The 22,065-nt window shown below is 36.9% G+C and overlaps 1 protein-coding gene across 1 annotated transcript in view; it reads right to left on the bottom strand.

Annotated features, from left to right (window-relative positions):
* COPB1 (COPI coat complex subunit beta 1) overlaps positions 1–19,239 on the bottom strand; it is a 35,935-nt gene extending 16,696 nt beyond the window's left edge. The window contains exons 1-10 of the mRNA XM_049649520.1: positions 19,121–19,239; positions 18,257–18,406; positions 13,843–14,072; positions 13,049–13,218; positions 9,914–10,028; positions 8,591–8,683; positions 5,640–5,777; positions 2,986–3,105; positions 1,045–1,152; positions 809–955 (exon numbers count right to left, since the gene is read on the bottom strand). Of these exons, the coding sequence (XP_049505477.1) occupies positions 809–955; positions 1,045–1,152; positions 2,986–3,105; positions 5,640–5,777; positions 8,591–8,683; positions 9,914–10,028; positions 13,049–13,218; positions 13,843–14,072; positions 18,257–18,347 (1,212 nt within the window). The 5' untranslated portion in view covers positions 18,348–18,406; positions 19,121–19,239. The remainder of the gene's footprint in view (positions 1–808; positions 956–1,044; positions 1,153–2,985; positions 3,106–5,639; positions 5,778–8,590; positions 8,684–9,913; positions 10,029–13,048; positions 13,219–13,842; positions 14,073–18,256; positions 18,407–19,120) is intronic.
* Positions 19,240–22,065: the final 2,826 nt, after the last annotated feature.

Here is a 22,065-nt window from a genome sequence, read left to right as displayed (position 1 = left end):
CCACCCAGGTGCCCCTAAATCCTTCAACTTGTAAACAGATAAAACTATTTGAGATAAATACTTATTTGCCCTACTGAGTCACATATACACAGCATAATTTTGCCACAGGTAATTGTAACAAACATCAATTATAATAATACATGGAAGTACTCATCACTGTGTTTTTCTGTATTTACTTAAAACAAAAAAATGTTTGTTTGTTTGTTTATTTATTTTTGAGAGAAAGAGAGAGAGAATCCCAAGCAGGCTCCACGCTGTCAGTGCAGAGCTCAACAGGGGGCTTGAACTCATGAATTGTTGAGATCATGGCCTGAACTGAAATCAAGAGTCAGCCGCTTAACCGACTGAGCCACCCAGGCACCCCCGTTGTTTAGGGTTTTTTTTTAATTAAAAAAAAAAAAAAAATTTTTTTTAATGCTTATTTACTTTTGAGAGAGAGAGAGAGACAGAGTGCGAGTGGAGAAGGGGCAGAGAGAGGAGATGCAGAATCTGAAGCAGGCTCCAGGCCCTGAGCTATTAGCACAGAGCCCAACGCAGGGCTCGAAACCACAGACTGTGAGATCATGACCTGAGCCAAAGTCGGACGCTTAACCGACTAAGCCACCCAGGCGCCCTGTTTACGTTTTTGATGTAGATGTAAGAGAAAGAAGTCAGAGTCCTTAACCTTCCAAGCTTAACAGTGAACATCAAGATCCCGTCTGACCACAAGATTTAGTGAATCTACTAGACAGTTCCAGAGTCTAAGTGCTACATAACTCTTTTCATTCTTTTAGAGAATTTCAAAATTAAAGTCACTGGAATTACATACCACAGGAATAACATTTGCAGCCATATCTGGAAATCGGACAGAACAGGAATGCAATGTTCTCACAAGGAGTTGTCTGTATTTGTCAGTATCTTCATGCTCAGACACATTATTTGTTTTAATCACTTCCTTCTTCAGAACAATAACCAGCTAGAGAACCAAATAAAAGTTAACTGGGAATTATACCATGTTTGGCCTGACAGCTTACAACAGAGCTTTCTTTCAGAGTTTTGTTTTACCTCTTCAACATTCCTAGAAGAAACAAGATCCAGTGCTAATTGCAGAGTTTTCTTGCGTACTTCTAAGTCTGGTGTGCTCAATACTCTCAGGATGTCCATAACTAGATCCTGAGAAAGAACAAAAACTCCAGAATTAACACAAATATTAACAGAAAAAAATCTTAACCACACAATAGGGTATCTATCACCACCTTAATTCTTTAATCAATAATACAATCACTAGTGGTAGAAGAACCAGATATCTGGGCTATCCTGATGTAATGCAATATGAAGTATATAATATCACATAGGATGCAAACTACAAACATTTACTCTTTATCAAGCTTTAGATCAAACATATAGTTAACAGGAAATATAGGAATCAGAGAAACAAACTGAATGACACCACTGGAAAGTCATTAAATAAACCCACAAGGAAGAGCATCTTACAGGACAATTGGTCTGGTCTCTTCAACAAGCCCACGTCATGAAAAAAAAAATAGTGCTCCAACTGAGACATAAGGACATAATCAGGTAAGCCATATGGTCAAGAATTGGACAAGCTAAACAAAAGTACATTTCAGGGACATCTGGGAAAATCTGACTTTGGAGTCGGCATTGGATAATATTAAGAAACTATCAATAATTTCATTAAATGTGATAACATTATTTTTGCTCTGCAGGAAGATGTTATGTTTTAAAGGAATGTACTTTAAAATATAGCAAAACTAGGGATACCCGGGGGGCTCAGTCGGTTTAGGCATCTGACTCTTGATTTCTGCTCACATCTTGATCTCACAATTCAGGAGACTGAGCCTGGCATCGGTCTCCACGCTGTCAGGGGCTCTGCCCCTCCTTCCTATTCGCTCATGTGTGCGCTCTCTCTCAAAACAAATAAACTTAAAAACATGTTTAAAATATAGCAAAACTAATTTACACATGATTTTACTTCTTTAAAACTTTATTTTAAAAAATTTCACTGATAAAAAAGTTCTAAAACTCTATTCCTGTGTAAACTTTCACTTACATTCACCAGTTGTTAATTCTGTTGCATATGCTTTATCAAACTCTACCCCTAAACATTGTAGTGTACACTTCCAAAGAAGGACAAGCTCTTACATAACCACAGTACAATGATCAAATTCAGAGAACTTAACACTGGGAACAATGATATTAACTAATACACAGTCTATAATGCACATTTCTCCAACTGTCCCAAAAATGTCCTGTAAATTTTTTGTTGTTGCTCTGATCTGGGATAGCATTGGAGTTAGCTGTCATGGGGCTTTACTTTTATAACAATCATTATTCTCACAGATTAAATAGGTATGTTGATAATTCCATAGAATTCAATTATCTTTTTTTTTTTAAGTTTATTTATTTATTTTGACAGAGAGAGCACATGCACACACACAGGGGAAGGGCAGAGAGAGAATCCCAAGCAGGCTTCACAGTTTCAGTGCAGAGCCCAAAGCAGGGCTCAAACTCACGAGTTGTGAGATCATGACCTGAGCCAAAATCAAGAGTCAGATGCTCAACCAACTGAGCCACCCATGTGCCCCCAATTCAATTACCTTTTATTTTCAATCAATTGGAATAATTATTTTTCACAAACTGTCAATTATATCCAAATTAAAATGCGTGTATTTCTATTACTAAGAATATCCAATGCAGTACAAATAGGATATAAGATAACATTAATTCATTTTAGAAAAAAATTTTTTATGGCAAAGACAATACACCAAAAGACTATGGTGATTCAAAAGTTACATCTTAGTTGACCAAAATTTAAACTGCCCAGTCTCCAAGAATTTATGTTACTACACTTGATCTTAGCCAAAAGGCCAAGGAGCGATTCAAGAATTTATGTTAACCAAGACAGCAAGGCTTAAGTATTATCTCAATTTGAAAAAGATTTTATCTAGGATTTTTCTCTTCCAGATAATGTTTGATAATGTTTACCTGTAGTACTCGTTCATGAGCAGGATGCTCTTTTAACTCTATCAATCGATCCAGAACTATGAGCTTTACATTGTTGTCACTTTCCTTAATAATTAAATCAATGTAGCACTGAGCAGCAGCCTATATAAAAAAAGAAACATGTTTTAAGCACACACCCATCTTAAACACAGAATTTGAAGATAAGGAAAAAAAGCCCCTAGGAAGCCAATATATTCACTACTACTGTACTAAAACTTTATGTATTTTCCCCAAAGGAATATGTCCCTCTATTTCCTAAATTCTAACAAATTTCATTATTTTCAAGTTTAAAAAAGTTAAGAAGCATCACAAATTAAAATAATGAAAAGGGGCTGCTGCTATAGGTAGAAATACCAACAGTCAAAAATTAAGAGTCGAAACTAAGGAAAAGGTAGAAAAAAGCAGACAGAGTATTCCCTAAAATATAGCTATTGAGTATCTTTTAGTTTAGGTGGAAAGTCTAACACACCTGCATTACAGTACAGAAAAATTAAGACCATAAAAATGACCCTGACTCATTAAAAGCAGAGGACAAAGGAACAACCTGAAAGAGCTCCCAATGACCAAAGCTGGAATAACATGACCAATAAAATTAAATAATAATGACTACAATATACAGAATGAAATAGCCATACTAATATGAAGAGAGAAAGAAAGGGGGAGGGAGGAAAAAGTACAGCTCCTCCTTGCAGAACTCCAATTATTAAATGTAGAATGAGGAAAATAGAAAACCACCATTAAAATATCACATTAACAACTGCTGTACAGGGGAGCCTGGGTGGCTCAGTCGGTTAAGCATCCAACTACTTATTTCGGCCCAGGTCATGATCTCATGGTTCGTGGGTTGAAGTCCCACATCAGACTCTGTGCTGGCAGTGCAGAGCCTGCTTAGGATTCTCTCCCTCTCTCTCTGACCCTCCTCCATGTGCTCTCTCTCAAAATAAATAAACATTAAAAAAAAAATTGCTGTACAGAAATGCTAAAATTATTTGGTTTAAGTCTGAGCAGAAATAGGATATTTCAAAGTATCTTCCCATGTTATTTATGGATTACAGTTTTTTTTTTAATGTTTTATTATTTGAGAGAGAGACACACACACAGTGTGAGTGGGGGAGGGGGAGGGGCAGAGAGGCAGAGAGAGAGAGAGAGAGAGAGAGAGAGAGAGAGAGAATCCAAAGTAGGCTCCAGGCTTTGAGTTGTCAGCACAGAGCCTGACATGGGGCTCAAACTCACAAGCTGTGAGATCATGACCTGAGCTGAAGTCAGACACTCAACTGACTGAGCCACCCAGCAGCCCCTCATGTTATTTACTGATTACAAAAGAAGAAATCATAACTCAACAGTGGAGAAATCTGGCAGACACCATCTTCACTGACTGATCAAGGTTAACACCACTAATAATACCTTAATATTACATACTCCTTGATCTAATACACTGAGAAAAGTGCATCACTTCCACAGTATTCTTCCCCAAAACGCATAACCTCAATCTAACTATAAGAAAACATCAAACTCAAATTGAGACAGACATTTTACAAAGTGACCCACCCACTACTCTTCAAGTGTCAAGGTCATGAAAAACAAGAAAAGGCTTGAGAAAGTGTCACTGATCAGAGGAGACTAACACATGACAACTATATGTAATGTGGGATCCTGGATTGAATCCTGGTACCAAAAAAGGACATTTTTGTGGGGAAAACTGGTGGAATTCAAATAATGTCTACAGTTTAGTTAACAATATTACTGTTCCAATGGGAATTTCTTAATTTTGACAATTATACAATTGCTATCCAAGACACGGACATTATGGGAAGCTGGTGAAGGGTGAACTTTGTCCTACTTTTACATCTTTTGTTGTTTCGTTGTTCTGTAAGTCTAAAATTATTTCAAAATAGAGTTAAAAAAATTTTTTTAAATTTTTGTGTTTACATTTATTTATTTTTGAGAGACAGAGACAGTGTAAGCAGGGGAGGGGCAGAGAGAGAGAGAGAGAGAGGGAGACAGAATCAGAGGCAGGCTCCAGGCTCCGAGCTGTCAACACAGAGCCCGATGCAGGGCTTGAATCCACGAACCATGAGATCATGACCTGAGCCGAAGTCAGACGCTTAATCAACTGAGCCACCCAGGTGTCCCAGAAAATTTTTTCTTCTAAGTATTGGCAGCTAAAGGAATCAAGTCTCCTATTTATACAAGCTGGCTTTATAGAACAATTCATTCTCTGAATATATTAGAGGTTCATCATGCAGTCTTGATACAGTAAATTAAAGAGAAAACTTAATACTCCATTATTGAAAATATGTACTCTTTTTAGGATCCATCATGTAGAATCTAAAATTCATTTCCCAGATCTAGGTTTTAATGTAATTAAAGTATGGAGAGTGATCTTAAAATCTTCATCATTCTCCAGAAACCAGAAATATTAGTATTCTCTGTCACTCTTTCTCCCCACATATATATATGAAAGCAGGAAGGAAGAAAACAACATTGGGGTATGTAAGGAATCTATTAAGTTCACAACATTTATAAATTGTTGTCTCTGTGCCATGTAATCACATAGTAAACTGCAATGCCACTAAATCATAGTGCTAAGACAGCATACGTATCATCAAACTGGCACCAAAAGAAATAAGCAGTACCTTGATTGCAGTGGGCGCACTAGAAAGTGTCACTAACGTTCCAGCGGCTTCATATTTTACAGCAGGGCTAGATGACTGTAGTAAGTTATAGATGCAGCGAATGAAACGAGCCCTTTCTGATGGATTAGCATGACAGACCTGGAGAAGGAAACATTTAGGTTTCAATGGACTTCAGGGATACTTGCTTTCAAACAGATTTTTTATAGGTGTCAGCTTATGGGATGCTACTTCTTATCATCTGAAAGCTAAGAATAGTCTTATAAGGGCATCTGAAGATGTCAGCCAACATGAGATGAGACACTGTGGCTGGTAATTTCAGAAATAAATAGGTTTTACTTTGGATAATTGTTATAGCTACTCATTCATTTATTCATTCAGTCATAAATACTCTCACAAAAGGTTTTCAAATGGTTTATAATAAAAGATATGCGTACTATACACAAATGAAATAGAAAAAGAAGATGTAGAGTAACAAAATCAAGGACAAATTATTAACCAAGTGATATTAAATTTGACTCTAAATTTTTATTCCAGATGTAATGCCAAAAAGGAAAACATAACGGATATCAATCTCAATAGCTAATAAAAGGAAAATATCTGTTCTTAAAGCAAGAAAGATAACCCCCTTTTTAAGTACTACTACTTCTTATTGGGAACTATATTCCATACTGTGGAGACAACTAATTTTCTATATTGTCCTAAATATATTTTAATACCTTTACCTATAAAGCAAATATTTTCTTTTTTGATGTTGGTATTTCTGTCAGATTTTCCTAACATATGTACAGTCAAATCTCTCTCATTCAGGCAAGACTCAGAAACTATTCCCTTTTACTATAACCTGGACTCTGTTAGACAAAGAAGTCTCTGAATAGCAGAGAACTGCTATTTTTGAGAACCTAAGTGGCATCTCTAAACCATAAAATGAATTAATCAGGAACTATAGTAAAACCTTGGATTGCAAGTAACTTGTTCTGCAAGATGAGCAAACATTTCTAATAAATTTTAACTTGATAAACGAGCGAAGTCTTGCTATATGAGTAGTACGTGACACCAAATGTCACATGATCATAATTGAGCCAATGGTTCTCTCTCTCTCTCTCGATGATGGATTGTGAGTGATCATCTTCCATGCTCGGATGCATCTCGGGCCACAGTGTTTGGCAGAAATCAGTGATTTTTCAGAATGTTGGAAGGTGCCCACAACTGGCACTAGTGTATTTTTTGTCACTTCAAAGCACCTACGAACAGACCTTTGCTTTTCCATACAAGAGTAAGCTTAGGAATACTTTGCTTCATTCTAGGTCAGGCTGCCTGCAGATACAGACCCTTTCCTTTGTTGCCTTATTGGAAGTTACATTAAATACACTATATGACAAGAGTTTATTAATACTATACTGTAGTCAACATCCCTGCGAGCATATACAATGGGCCCCATGCAGAAAAAGGTTGAAAAGAAAGGCGGTAAGGAGATGATTACAGTGGAAGTTAAGAAGGAAATCATCGAGAAGTACGAATGAGGTATACAAGTAGCCAAACCTGCAAGATTTTATAAGAAGGCTACATCTGCATCTCCTCTGAGAAGAGGAAGAGAAAAAGGCAGAGGAATACCTCACTTCAAAAGAGATTAGGGAGATGTGTACAATGTGGGAAACAGTGCAAAATTTTATAGAAAAGCCCCACCCAAATAAGGCTATAGCAGCGTGAGTGATGAATCTGTTTAATGATAATGCAATGTCACATTTCCGCAAAATCCTCAAAAGGAGGCAAAAGCAAGTGTCACTGGATAGGTTCCTTGTTAAAGTTAAAGTTGCATGAAAAGAAAAAGATTCGATTGAGCCAATAGGTAGCAGTGATTCTGTTAGTGATAGTGAAAGTCATCCTACACAATAACCCTCCTTTCTTGTCTCCCTGACACTAGCCATGGAGATTTTCAAAGGTAATGCACGTTAATTGATTTTTCTTTATATTTTGTATTTTCTTCATTACTTTGTATTATGTTACAGTACTATAATCATTTTTATATAAATATTTTTGGGTTGTGGAATGAACCATCTGAGTTTCCATTATTTTTTATGGGGAATTCACTTTGATATACAAGTGCTTTGGATTACAAGCATGTTTCTGGAATGAATTATGTTCACAAACCAAGGTTTTACTGTATATATTTACAGCTCTGGTTTCAACTTAAATGCCAGCTCCAAATGACTGGTACCCCGTATGGAAAGGGGCTCTTTTCTTTCAGAATCAAAGACAGCTGTAACCAGCAGTGTCTGCTCTAGGTACTTTGTTAGTGTCATCCTATTTAGCAAAGTCATTCCTGATGTATATTTTTGTTGTCCTCCAATGAATGGTATCAATAGCAAAACTGGATGCTATTACATCTTTTATCAGGATATTAAGATGCAATCAATTCTTTCTAAGGCTATATCAAATTTAACTGTTTCCAATAAAGCACTTCATTTTAAAACCCAAATCTCTTACCTAGTTTTAATGGCCTACAATGTCATATTGACATATTTAAAGTCTCTCTATTCTCTTTTACAAACAAGGAACACAGTAAGTATTTAAAGCTTTTCTGGTTTGTTTTTAGATGTCCAAAGTAGCCTGGTGTGTACTCAAGAAAAGACCTGAATTTTATTCCAAAGCCTGATTCACAATCTATTCAGTTACAGAACAGTGCACAATGATTTCTCTGCAGCTGTATTGGGTCAAGCCATGAGTTTTTAATAGAATTCTTTACGGAAGTTTAGAAAAACAGGAAGTGCTTGGAAAACAAAATAAACCAAAGGGAAAAGAAAAAAAAAAAAAAAGACTTTCACAGGCAATGCTATAAAATATTTCTACTACTAAAACATTATCCCAGCAAATAAGCACCATTCCAGAAAGAGATGATTTAACCTTGTCTTAAACTCCTGAAGTTTATTTTACCCCTTATAGATCAGTCTTACCTTGTAAATTAGTTCAACAATAACCAACTGAAGAATGTCTCCAAATGTCTGAACTTGATCAATGCAAGTACTTAGGTAATCCAAAGCTCGATCCTAACAAAATAAAAATGTATTTATCAAATTCCACTTCATTCAATAAAAGGACTTAATTGGTGCAACCTTAAACATACACAACTGAATATAAAACAAATGAGGCAAACAGGGCAAAGAAAAATTAAAAGAAGGGGGAAAAAAGGTTAACATAAATATTAAGAAAAATACATTTTCTAGAAATGGGCCACAAATCTGGGGTCTGGATTTTCTAGCACCTAAATGGAAAAGAAAAACCACTATGTGTTATATGACTCAGAGTACCCATACAATCAAAACAAACCAGCTATTTAGGTGCATAGTTATTCCTATTTCTAAGACCTAAAAGAAAAATCTCATTGATTTTCATATACTGAATGTGTGATATAGAAAACTATGACCTCAACAGTATCTCTACAGCAAAAGTATCAGAAAATTTCACCGAACTTTTTCTGATTATGTCCCCCCCACCGGCCCCCATGTAGGTAAAGTGCATAAACACCAAATATACAGGTTAATAAAACCAGCACTACAAGAGGACAAAACATCCTGGCCTAAATAAGCAGCTTTCTTATAATCTTGTTCACAAAGATGAAATGACAGCATCTAGGTTCCAGGGAAATGGATAGAGTCCCTATCCTTCAGTCTTCAAGCATATTATTTTCCACATTTTGATAATACTGGATAGCAAAAATTCCAAGATTAGATGCCACCAAAGTATGGAGAGTCATTGCCAAGCCACCAGCAGACCCATTCACTTTCAGTACCAGCAGAGCTGGATGTAGAGTTGACACCAACTTATGAAATTTGAAGAGCCTAATAAGGATACACATCTATGCTGAAGGCCACGCTTCTTTCAGGCTCAGGGCGAACCCTATACAAAGCTACTACTTTTCTCTGTTAAGCCATTTTAGAGCTACATCAACAGAAGGAAAAACAGGTTCAAAGCCCCAAAATAGAGTGCCACAAAATAGGACCATAATAATTTCAATCTGGAAAAACTGTCAAGTGGCTATTATTAAATATCTCTCAAATGTTTACTTAAAAAAAAGTATATGTATAAGCAATAGTCGGGAGAGGGGTTAAGAAAAACTATTTTACACAAATCAAGTTCAAAAATCTAAAAAAAAACCCCAAAATATACAAACACTTCTACTATAAACAAAATTACTAAAAAATTTGATTAGGACTATGTAGTACTTTTAATTCTCATTGAATTACAGACACAAAAGTATTTTTTAAAAAGTACTTCACCTGATCTGCATGAATTAGCATCATAAATGCATTCCTTTTACAACTTGCATCCTTCTCATTCACCAGAAAATCATGTATCAGTTCAGGAGCATCAGGTATAAGGTGTTCAAAATTCCTTGAAATAAAACAGGTAATATTCATATTTAATAAAAAACTACTGTTATTTTAGTAACTCAAAATTAATCATTATCAAGCTTTATAACACTATCAATTGTCTTACCTTTTGAAACTTTTTTTAAAGGTTTTTTTTTTTTTTTAAGTTTATTTTTATTTATTTTGATAGAGAGAGAGAGAAAGCATGAACAGGGAAGGAGCAGAAAGAGTGGGGGAGAGAATCCCAAGTAGGCTCCATGCTGTCAGCATGGAACTCGATCTCATTAAATGAGATCATGACCTGAGCCAAAATCAAGAGTCAGACACTTAACCACGCCACCCCGGTGCCCTGCCTTTAGAACTTTAAATCAATTAAAATTGTGGGTAGGAGGGGCACCTGGGTGGCTCAGCTGGTTAAGTGTCCAACTTCAACTCAGTTCATGATCTCGCGGTCCGTGAGTTCAAGCCCTGCGTTGGGCTCTGGGCTGATGGCTCAGAGCCTGGAGCCTGCTTCCGATTCTGTGTCCCCCTCTCTTTCTGCCCCTCCCCCGTTCATGTTCTGTCTCTGTCTCAAAAGTAAACATTAAAAAAAAAAATTTAAAAAAAATCGTGGGTAGGAATCACAAACTTACATTTTCATCTATTAAATTATCAAATTATACGTTTTCTAGTTCAATAAAGAAAAAGGTGACTTATTCCACATGCTATCTATCACCTGAGTATCTCTCATAGCTGTCTTTCATATACTTCAGGAATATAACATCAATGCTCATAATGACCATCTCAAGGTACTAAAAGATTCTTCATTAAGAATTATCAGGGGCACCCAGGTGGCTCAGTCGGTTAAGCGTCCGACTTCGGCTCAGGTCACGATCTCACAGTTCGTGGGTTCAAGCCCCGCGTCAGGCTCTGGGCTGACCGCTCAGAGCCTGGAGCCTGTTTCAGATTCTGTGTCTCCCTCTCTCTCTGCCCCTTCCCTGCTCATGCTCTGTCTCTCTCGGTCTCAAAAATAAATAAACATTAAAAAAAATTAAAAAAAAAAAAAAAGAATTATCAGAGGGGTGTCTGGGTGGCTCAGTTGGTTAAGCGTCCAACTCCTGACTTCAGCTCAAGGCACAATCTCGTGAGTTTGAGCCCCATGTCAGACTCTGTGTTGACAGTATGGAGCCTGAATAGGATTCTCTCGCTGTCTCTCTGCCCCTCCCCTGCTTGCTCACTCACACTCTCTCTCAAAAGAAATAAATAAACTTAAATTATCAGAAAAAAAAATAGTACCTTGAATTTTATTAATTATGCACTATATTTATTTACTTACTAACTTCCTATTCTGGAAATTAAGTACTTGCAGTATATAGAATAATGAATACTAGCTTAAAAACCATCACCTATGGGAATGCAAGCTGGTGCAGCCACTCTGGAAAACAGTACGAAGATCCCTCAAAAAAATAAAAACAGAACTACTCTACGACCCAGCAATTGCACTACTAGGCATTTATCCACGGGATACAGGTGTGCTGTTTCGAAGGGACACATGCACCCCCATGTTTATAGGAGCACTATCAACAACAACTAAAGTATGGAAAGAGCCCAAATATCCATCGATGTTTGAATGGATAAAGAAGATGTGGTATAATATACAATGGAGTATTACTCGGCAATCAAAAAGAATGAAATCCTGCCATTTGCAACTACGTGGATGGAACTGGAGGGTATTATGCCAAGTGAAATTAGAGAAAGACAGAAATTATATGACTTCACTCATATGAGGACTTTAAGAGACAAAACAGATGAACATAAGGGAAGGGAAACAAAAATAATATAAAGACAGGGAGAAGAACAAAACAGAAGAGACTCATAAATATGGAGAACAAATTGAGGGTTACTGGAGGGGTTGTGGGAGGGGGGATGGGCTAAATGGGTAAGGGGCACTAAGGAATCTACTCCTGAAATCATTGTTGCACTATATGCTAATTTGGATATAAATTTTAAAAAATTAAAAAAAAAAATCACCTAACAATTAATTTATAATCATTTTTGTTTCACTTACACCTCTGCCCACTTCTCCTCCCATATTATTTTGAAGCAAATCTCAGACCACTTATCATTTTTCTGTAAATATATCAGCATATTATAATTAAGGATTCTTTTAAAAAAAGTAATCATAATACCATTATCATACCTTAAACCGAAAATTCCTTAATATCATCATATACAGTGTTCAAATTTCCAACTGTCTTATAAATTTACTAATTTCTGTGTGTGCAATCTGGTTTAAATTCTGATATTTGTGTAGTCTGTACGGTAACTTACAAAGAACTCTACATTATTAACCAGAATACCACTTCCCTAACAGATAACAAAATCTCATGTAATAATAAGAGAACTGTGAAATTACCTAACAATCAACTCCTAAAGTACAAAGACATTTATAAAAATCACATCCTACTTCTAAATGGATTGACACCAGTGATTGTAAAAACCAAGCATTCTAGCCTTATCTAACTGGTTCTCTGAATCATTTTTAAAGTCCAAAATCTTCAGCTTTCCAAGAACAGGAGTCAGTTGAGAACTGCAACCTTTCTCATTAAAAAATTCCCTCCTTATGCCTCTAAGGGTAAAAAGACAAGAACCACATTCCACATAAAGAGAATTCAAAAACAGGGTCAAAAAACTCGAAACCTACAGGGTTAACTTGACCTAACAGGTTAACTGGTCAAAACCAGTTAATAAATTAATTAAGCGCACTGAAGTTACTACAGTTAAGAATGACAGGCACTGTAAACTAGAGAGTGTACAACTTATTTAAAGGGAGCTACTGTCATTCAATATCAGCATATTGTTGTCAGACAGAAACTAGGACCCAGTGTTGTCAGATCTTTTCAATGATGACAATATAATGATATTAAGAAAAAAATACTGTTCAAGCCAAACCAAACATTACCTGTAAAAGACATATGACTTCCAAGTAACTGCTTTGGAACCTCCAGGCTAAAAGACTAAACAATCCTCACAAAACTAAGCCGCAGGTATACCTTTACTTACCTATAGATAGTATAGATGGCCAAAACAGCATTTCTTCTAACATAGCTGTGTCGATGCTCCAAACAAGCACGGATAGCTGGCATTAAAGGTTCTAGCAATTCTGCTTCTTTCAATTTGCAAAGAAAACGAAGAGTAGATCCTCGAATAAATTCATTAGGATGCTGAAGATCCTGATAAAATTTAAATATGAAATATTGAGTTCCAGCATTTTACAAAACACACAATTTTTAAGTGTAAAATTTTCCTATGTAAAAAATAAGAAAGTAGGTTTGAGGAAAAAGATCTAGATTACACATTTCCTTTAGATTCCTGTCTAATCAATTTTTCTCTTTTAAAGTTTATTTATTTATTTTTGAGAGAGAGAGAGAGAGAGAGAGAGAGAGAGAGAGAGAGAACACACACATGTGCAAGGGAAATGTTGAGAGTGGATCCCAAGGAGGCTCTGCTCTGATAGCTGACATGAACTGTGAGATCATGACCTCAGCCGAAATCAAGAGTCGGACACTTAACCCACTGAGCCACCCAGGTGACCCTGTCAAATCAATTTTTACTTATCATAGCAATGTCTCATATTCTATGTGTCACTATTTTTTATTAAGAACACATAAAAATGTATGGAAAATGTCCAAAGAAATTAACAAAACTTTTTACAGTAACTTACAACTTCAGTTCCAAATATCAGTAACTTCTATCTTACCCAAGATCCAATTTTAAAAATTAAAACTAAGCCCATTCCACCAATTTTACAATCAAAAATCAAAGCAATAATCAGAAATAACCATGGTTTGGTTTACCTTTCTGTATGCATCACAAACAAGGATCATTTCATGTAAAAGTCTTCCATCTGGAGTTGTTTTAGGAACAATTTCCCAAAATACTAGAAGTAATTTTTTGATGGTATGATCCTGAAGAGGTAGTACGAAACGAATGATGGTCATCAGAAGCCCAGGAAGCTTTTCACCATTCAGAATCATAATGATCACTTTCTTCAAAGCTTCAGTCTTTGACTTCACATCTCCTTTTTCTGATTAAAGAGAAAAAAACCACACATTTCAAAGGAAAATTCCTCAGATAATTTTACAATTAACAAAAGAAAACGTTTTCTCACTTTATTAGCAGTAATGGCAATAAAGGTAATGTAATAGAGTGGCAAGGGCTCCCCACCTATCTCTGCCACAAATAAGCTGAATGACTTTACACAAGTCATTTATTTCCAAACCTCATACTTCACATATAACATGAAGCCACTGGATTAGATCTCTGGTCCCTAACCCATGGAATTACTGCAGAAGCCATGAATCTACAGGTATACCAAACAATGCATTTCTCAAACACATATGTAGCTATTTTTCAAAGTGTAAATAGATGTTAAGATAAGTGCTTCTGAATTCAAAGTGGCTTTTAGTTAGTGTGTATTTCCTCAATCAAAGTTACAACCACTATCATGAGGGGAAGGAGGAGGAAGATGAGTGGCAGTTTTTTCAACATTAGATCTTCAAACTCAAAAGGCTGGGAACTAATACACTAGATTAATTCAAAAATCCCATCATATTTCTACAGACTATAAAACTTCAGGATCTTAAGAAATCACCTTAGAAACTAGAAGAAAATTACAATGTACTAGAGGAAAAGCCACTATTTAGAATTAAGGATGACACGTTTAAGAAATAAGTTTATTGTCCTTACTTAGCGTAAAACAATTTATACTATAAACTATTTTATGCAAAACAACCTATAATTTCATATCATTATCACTGCAAATTGAAGAATTTAGGGTAAAAATCTCTTGTATCTCAAATTTGAAGGCAGGAATGTAAGAGGCAAGTACACCAATACAACTGTTTAGATCACAGAAATAAATTACCTAGGAGATGGAACAACAAAGAGGGATGACAGAAGTTTTTAATAATTTCAAGGAGTTATCATGAGGAACAGAATAAAACTAGAAATATAGTTCCAGCAGTTAGAGCTCAGTGGCTATCAAATCAAGAGTTTCTTGTGGTTGCCAAAGAGACAAGAGACTGTGAATGACCAGCTGGTAGAGTTACAGAAAAAATTTAAGCTTTGGAAGAATCATAGCAGGTAAATCAAAATTTCTCTCTAGCCCCCTAAGGCTATTTATCTATTACTAGCTTGGTATGATATTTTTACATGTTGCAAAATAGAGAATATCTTCAAATATTTGGACTAAATCACAGTAAAGGTTCTTGCCAAATTTATCCATCTCACAAGTGTCAACATTTTTGTTAAAAACAAACAAAACAAAAAAAACATTTTTGTTTAAAACAGACCAATTTCAAATAAATAAACGTTAAAAAAAATTAAAAAAAATAAACGTTAAAAAAAAATTTTTAAAAATAAAATAAAAAAGGGGCGCCTGGGTGGCTCAGTCGGTTGAGCAGCCGGCTTCGGCTCAGGTCATGATCTCACAGTCCGTGAGTTCGAACCCCGTGTCGGGCTCTGTGCTGACAGCTTAGAACCTGGAGCCTGTTTCAGATTCTGTGTCTCCCTCTCTCTGACCCTCCCCCGTTCATGCTCTGTCTCTCTCTGTCTCAAAAATAAATAAACGTTAAAAAAAAAATTTGTTTTTAAAACAGACCAATTTCTCATGCATCTCTCCCTGCTTCAGAGTATTATCCTGCCACATATGAAAAACTTGGTATGTGCCACATCAACTCAAGAAACCGAAAAATGATGAAGTATCAATCTGTGCAAATCTTCAGTTTTTAAGTCTGTGAGGATGACAAAAACAAAGCATCAGGAGAGGTGACAGAAGCTGAGAGCAAAAACTATGATAAGATGACAGACCGGGCAAAGTTTTAAGTAGCTAAAGTTGGATTTGTGAGCCTAAACAGGTCTTATCTCTGTCCGGAAGCTTCCTGAATATAAAAAAAAAAGAAAAGTTTTTTTTCCCTAATCTGTTTGATAACATAAAGGACACAAAGTCCAAAAGGCATAAAACTGTATCATTATAATGCTGATGTCTTTTGTTCCAGTTTTTTTTTTTTACTACTTTTCCCAAATTAGCAAATTCTAAAAGTTTAGCAGAAACTTTTAACTGGTAACTAAATAGAAAACCTGTAAAAAATCTACAATCATTTATATTTCCAGCCCTCTTAACCCCAATTTCCACTTATTCCAACAATTCAAAGTGAGGTAAAGGATACTTTTTTTCCTATATCTTCAAAATTTTCAGAACTTCTTGTCCTTTATGGCACTACTAACAAATAAACCAAAATAAACCAAGTACTTCCTACTCCGGGTAATGTAAAGTCATCAGAACTCATATCGATTGACTAATAAAAGTATACATAAAATAACTCAATATATCACCAAACAAAAAAGTATTTGTTACTCTAACTGGAAACTATTTCTAAACTTTTTCTCATATCAATTGATATCTTTTGAGATACAGTAAAAAATATATACAGCAGGGGCGGCTGGGTGGCTCAGTTGGTTAAGTGACCAACTCTTGGTTTCTGCTCAGGTCATGATTTCACAGTTTATGGGTTTGAGCCCCATGTTGGGCTCCGCACTGAGGAGCCTGCTTGGGATTCTCTGTCTCTCTCAAAATAAATAAATAAACATTAAATATATATATGCACATACACATAAAATTTGAGATTTAAGACTACTTCTTTCTTTCTTGGTAAGGTGAAGGTAATTAAGGCAGCTGCAATTAAAAAAAAGATATTGTTACAATTAAGGACAGATTCTGTTCTTTATCTTCCCATCTATAACCTCAGTATTTTAGGGTCTAAAAGCGAAAACTTTTAAATTTTAAGAAAAAAAAATAGTGGGGTGCTTAGGTGGCTCAGTTGATTCAGTGTCTGACTTCGGCTCAGGTCATGATCTCTCTGTCTGTGAGTTCCAGCCCCGCATCAGACTCTGTACTGACAGCTCAGAGCCTGGGGCCTGCTTTGGATTCTCTCTCTCTCTGCCCCTTCCCGTTAGCGCTCAAGCGCTCTCTCTTAAAAATAAATAAACCTTAAGAAAAATGTAAAATGGGACACCTGGGTGGCTCAATCAGTTGGGGGTGTCCAACTTCGGCTCGGTCATGATCTCACAGTTTATGAGTTTGAGCCCTGAGTGGGGCTCTGTGCTGACAGCTCAGAGCCTGGAGCCTGCTTGGGATTGGGTCTCCCTTTCTATCTGCCCCTCCCCCACTCATGCTCTGTCTCTCCTCTCTCTAAAATAAACATTAAAAAAAATTTTTTTTAAAGAAGAATGTAAAAAAAGTAATGAAAATTTATTAATTTGCATTTCATTCTACTATCTTACATAAACATGAAAAAAAAAAGGAACTATATGTAGCTTTTGTATATAGGGGTATGGGTTTAAATGCCATAAAGGAGGGTTTCTTTTTCTTTCTCTAAAAATAGATCTCAATAGAAACCTAATGTTAAGTAGCCTAAAATCAGGAGGTATTCAATGCTGCTGATTAAGAGGTGGAATGAGGCAAGTAAAATATTGTCTCCTTTCAAACTGCAAATTATCTTCTAAAAGATATTTCCAAGATTTGAAGTATAATTCTCACTCTATTCTTGGATTAGAGTCACCTGTGTAGGTTAAACTTATTTTCAGTAGTTCAATGAAACAAGAATTATTACTTTGGAATGTGCGTTGCTTTAAAAAAATGCTTCTGACAGAATCACTCACAAAAAGGAGACAGAATATACACTTTTAAAATCCACTTGTTTTCTTTTTGTATAAAATGCTTTAAAAAAGCTTAAACTTTTTTAAATCTCAAAAGCTTGAAAAAGGGTTGACTTCATTTGTTCAATAGGTAGCAAACCCAAAAGAACAAAGTTCTTTTGGTTTTACAAGCTAAGGAATATGAAGTTCAGTGCACAAAGAAACTAAGACATTCAAATACACATTCTCAACCTGTTATCTATAGAAAACTGTCAGCTATACTTGAGCATAATATATTAAGCTACACAAGCCATTATATCTAACAACTAAACTATTATATTTCTTTTGCTTTACTAAGACAAATTGAGATGTTATTTCCAAAAACCAATATTGCAAGCCTAAATGTAACAAGTTTCCATTTTCAGTAAGACCAAAGGTCTATTAAAGAGATCCTAGAAAACAGTATTTAGACAAAATTAAGTATTTCTAATTATAAAGAAACTTGAAATGAAAAGGAGCTTTTTATTTTCATTTTTTTCTCCATTTAATTTTCAAAATATTATCAGAGTTTACCTAGATCATTTTTTAAGCTAATTTCAGATGGTGGTTCTGAATCCATGGGCACGTTAATTAAGGTATAGCACACGTTCTCAGCAGCCGTCATGGTTTCGGGATATAATCAAATCTCGATACAAGACTTAAGGATGATAGATGCCAGAAAATCTGGAAAAAGAAATACAAGGCTATCGTTACAAGTAAAAAACCAAAAACACAACCAGTAACTATTGTGATCTTTACTGTCTAAAGTTCATTCCGTTTGGCTAGTGAGTTTAAAGTATTAGAAGAGTGGGATCAATTTATATGTGGTCCCATAAAAATAATGCCTAACAATAAAAAACACGGTCTGCCTCGGTCTAAGGTATATTATCTCCCACCCCACAAACCCGCCCAGGGCTTGAGAATGCTGTACTGCAACACTAAGGCCCACAATACAGTGACAGTCCTCCAGCCCCACCCCACCATTTAACAGAACAATGATTTTTGAACATAACACACAATCTGAACTGCTCAAGAGACCTGCGCACGAGTACTCAGCTAAAAACCTGCAAACATTTCGCGTTCATGGGTGGACGCGACTGCGTGTCCGAGGGTCAATGGGTGCGCTGCACCCCCACCCCTCCTCTTCCTCCTGCAAGGCAGCCCCCCGCCCTGGAATGGTGAGTCCCGGAGCCCGGGAAGAGATCAGACCCCTGGCCAGTACGCAAGGACGGGAAGGGGCGTCTGGCCCAAAGCTTCCCAGCCCCCCGTTCCACTTGGCCAGGCCCGGACGCGAGCGGCCTAGTCGCTCCCCTTCCGCATCTTCCCGCCGGAGAGCCAGTTCCTCCGACTCAGCCCAGCCCAACACGCCTCCGAGATTGGGGGCTTGTAGCCCGCTACCTGGCTCCAAGGGGCGGCAGCTAGGGCAACGGTGGGACCGTCGACTCCGGCTCCAACCCGCAGCAGCAGCCGCCGCTCCGTACAGTCTTCGGCTGACGTGGAAGGGGGTGGGGGTTACGAGGCCAAGCCACCTAGCGCCTACGGCAACTCAGAGAGGACATGCCTTCTCTGTCCTGCGCTTGCGCTCTGCAAGTACGCTGCAAGTTTCCTCCTCTAGTCCACGGTTGTTTTAGACAACGTTGGGGAGAAGCATTAAGCTTTCCCCGCAAGCTAAGCGCCGAATTAAGCGCTGTGGTTATTTAAACGGTACTTAGAAATTGTTTCTTTCAGGAACTGCAACAGGCAGGGGAGCTGGAAGCCATTTTCTAGTTCACCCACTAACAAAACAGGGAAAGTAACTAATTACTATTTGGGAAAGTCGCCTCATTTCTTCTAATAGGTAACACTAGATTCTATGAAGATCCATTTCAGTTCTTAACGTCTCCTCTCCAGTAGTCTGAATCTCTGCCTCTGCAGTTAGGCTGGGTTTACTGGAACATCAAGGCCACTCTTTATCTCGTAATGGTCCCTTTCACGATCCTTTTTGAGCACCCAAGAAATTAACTTTTTTTTTTTTTTTAACGTACAAAGGGAGATTAACGATTTTAAAGGATTTTTACCTGTCTCCACAAACCTAATTGTTACAGCTACAATCAGCCATGGCACCTTTAGTTTTGCCCATTTGAGGTTCCATGTGCCCCCACACAGCGTCTTCCCAGCAAAGGTTTTCTGCCCAATTATCATTAAACATTTTTTTTTTGAACCCTTGAGCAAAATACTGTGAATACAAAGACATCTGACAGAACTTGCCCTTAATAGGTTCACTTCAGTTAGGAAGACAATACAAATATTGCCTCATGTATCCAGAATCTAGCTATTTGAGATTTTTAGAACCATCAAGCAAAATGTAAATTCTTCAAGCACCCAGAATATATCACGAAGGTCACCCATTTATAGCACTTTCTAAGAAAGCTCTTCAAAACCCGTGCATTGATTAAAAAAAATTTTTTCATCGAAATAATTGTGATCTAGAGATCCCATATACTATCCCACTAGTTTCTTCCAGTAGTAACATTTTGCATCATTATAGTACAATACCAAATCCAAGAGATTGACATTGATATAATTCAGTCCTCACCTCATTCTGATTCACCAGTTTTACATGCATTCACTTGTGTATTTAGTTCTATGCAATTTTACCATATTTAGATTCATGTGACTACCACCAGAAATGATACAGAAGACTTTTAAAGATCCTTCCTGCTATCCTTTTACAGTCACAGCCACTTACTTCCTTCATCTCTGGAAAGTCTGTAATTTCCCATATCTCTGTAATTTTTTCATTTCAAGGATGTAATATATATGAACTATACAATGTAACCACTGAGATTGTTTTTTCATGCAACATAATTCCCTTGAGATCAACCCAAGATATATATACAACAGGTTCTTTCACTTCCATGTGTTTAACGTGAAATTTTGCAAGTACAGTATCTGGTTTCCAAGCCCACATATCAAAAAGTGACAATCTGTTGGCATGAACTAAGGCCCCCAAAAGCATAAAGACTAGACAGCAATATGAAAGCTCAATTTAGAGCCACTATGGTGTAGGACCAACCACACCCACTTCAGTTGCCCTGGAGGATCATTGTGTTACAGAAGAAAATTTGAGACTTACCGTGACAGAGTCATTAAGGAAACTATTAAATGTGAAGAGGGCAAGAAAATACAATGTTTTAGAAAATCTCATTTTAGGTCTGCACTTAAAATGTCATTGGTGGTGTATATGTATTGATGTATATTAAGTACAGAGCTTGTTCAACAGATATCATGACCTTGAAAAGCCTATTTCTTCCTGGTTTATCATAACATGCACCTTGTTTTGGGACTTCTATTTTCTTTTAAATTTTTTTTTTTTTAACGTTTATTTATTTTTGAGACAGAGACAGAGCATGAACGGGGGAGGGTCAGAGAGACAGGGAGACACAGAATCTGAAACAGGCTCCAGGCTCTGAGCAGTCAGCACAGAGCCTGACGCGGGGCTCGAACTCACGGACCGCGAGATCGTGACCTGAGCCGAAGTCGGACGCTTAACCGACTGAGCCACCCAGGCGCCCCAAGGGACTTCTATTTTCTATTCTACTATGTAATTATATCATTTTGAATGTATATGAAATTTAAATTTTTTGAGAGCAAAGACCTTTTGAGAGTCATATACCAAGAATCATAAAAACAGGCATCTAGGAAATCAAGGCCTAAAGAAAAGGGACTTGCTTTCAAATCACAAAATCATCAAACATTGAGAAAGCTGGTCCCACAACCTGAATCCTGTGACCCACTTTACTGCCTCTTATTTTTTAACCATGAGTTCTTCAAAGCTGTACATATAGATGTCTAATAAATTCCAGGTAAATTGATTGTTTGTGTATCAGTGATAGGTTTTATGAGAGGATACAACTAGGAATTTTATTGTTTATCATTAACACAGACTAAACAGAATGAATATAACACACTAGACAAAGTGACAATGAAAAGGCATTACAATGAACTCTGTACAAACAGTGGAGTTGACTGAATCTTACTGGGGTGGAAACGATTTTAAATTCTAAGGTCAACGTATAAGACTAACATCATATATTAAAAAGATTACTAAAATCGCGTCCGGGGACGCCTGGGTGGCTCAATCGGTTGAGTATCCGACTTCGGCTCAGGTCATGATCTTGTGATTTGTGAGTTCCAGCCTGGAGTCAGGCTTTGTGCTCACAGCTCAGAGCCTGGAGCCTGGAGCTTGCTTCAGATTCTGTGTCTCCCTCTCTCTCTGCCCCTCCCCGCTTGCACTCTGTCTCCCTCTCTTTCTCTCTCTCTCTCAAAAAAATATTTAAAAAACAATCTTTAAAATCGCCTCT

The sequence above is a fragment of the Panthera uncia genome, chromosome D1, assembly GCF_023721935.1.
Source record: "Panthera uncia isolate 11264 chromosome D1, Puncia_PCG_1.0, whole genome shotgun sequence".
NCBI classification, from domain to species: Eukaryota; Metazoa; Chordata; class Mammalia; order Carnivora; family Felidae; genus Panthera; species Panthera uncia.
This window is presented reverse-complemented; position numbering and strand designations above follow the sequence as displayed.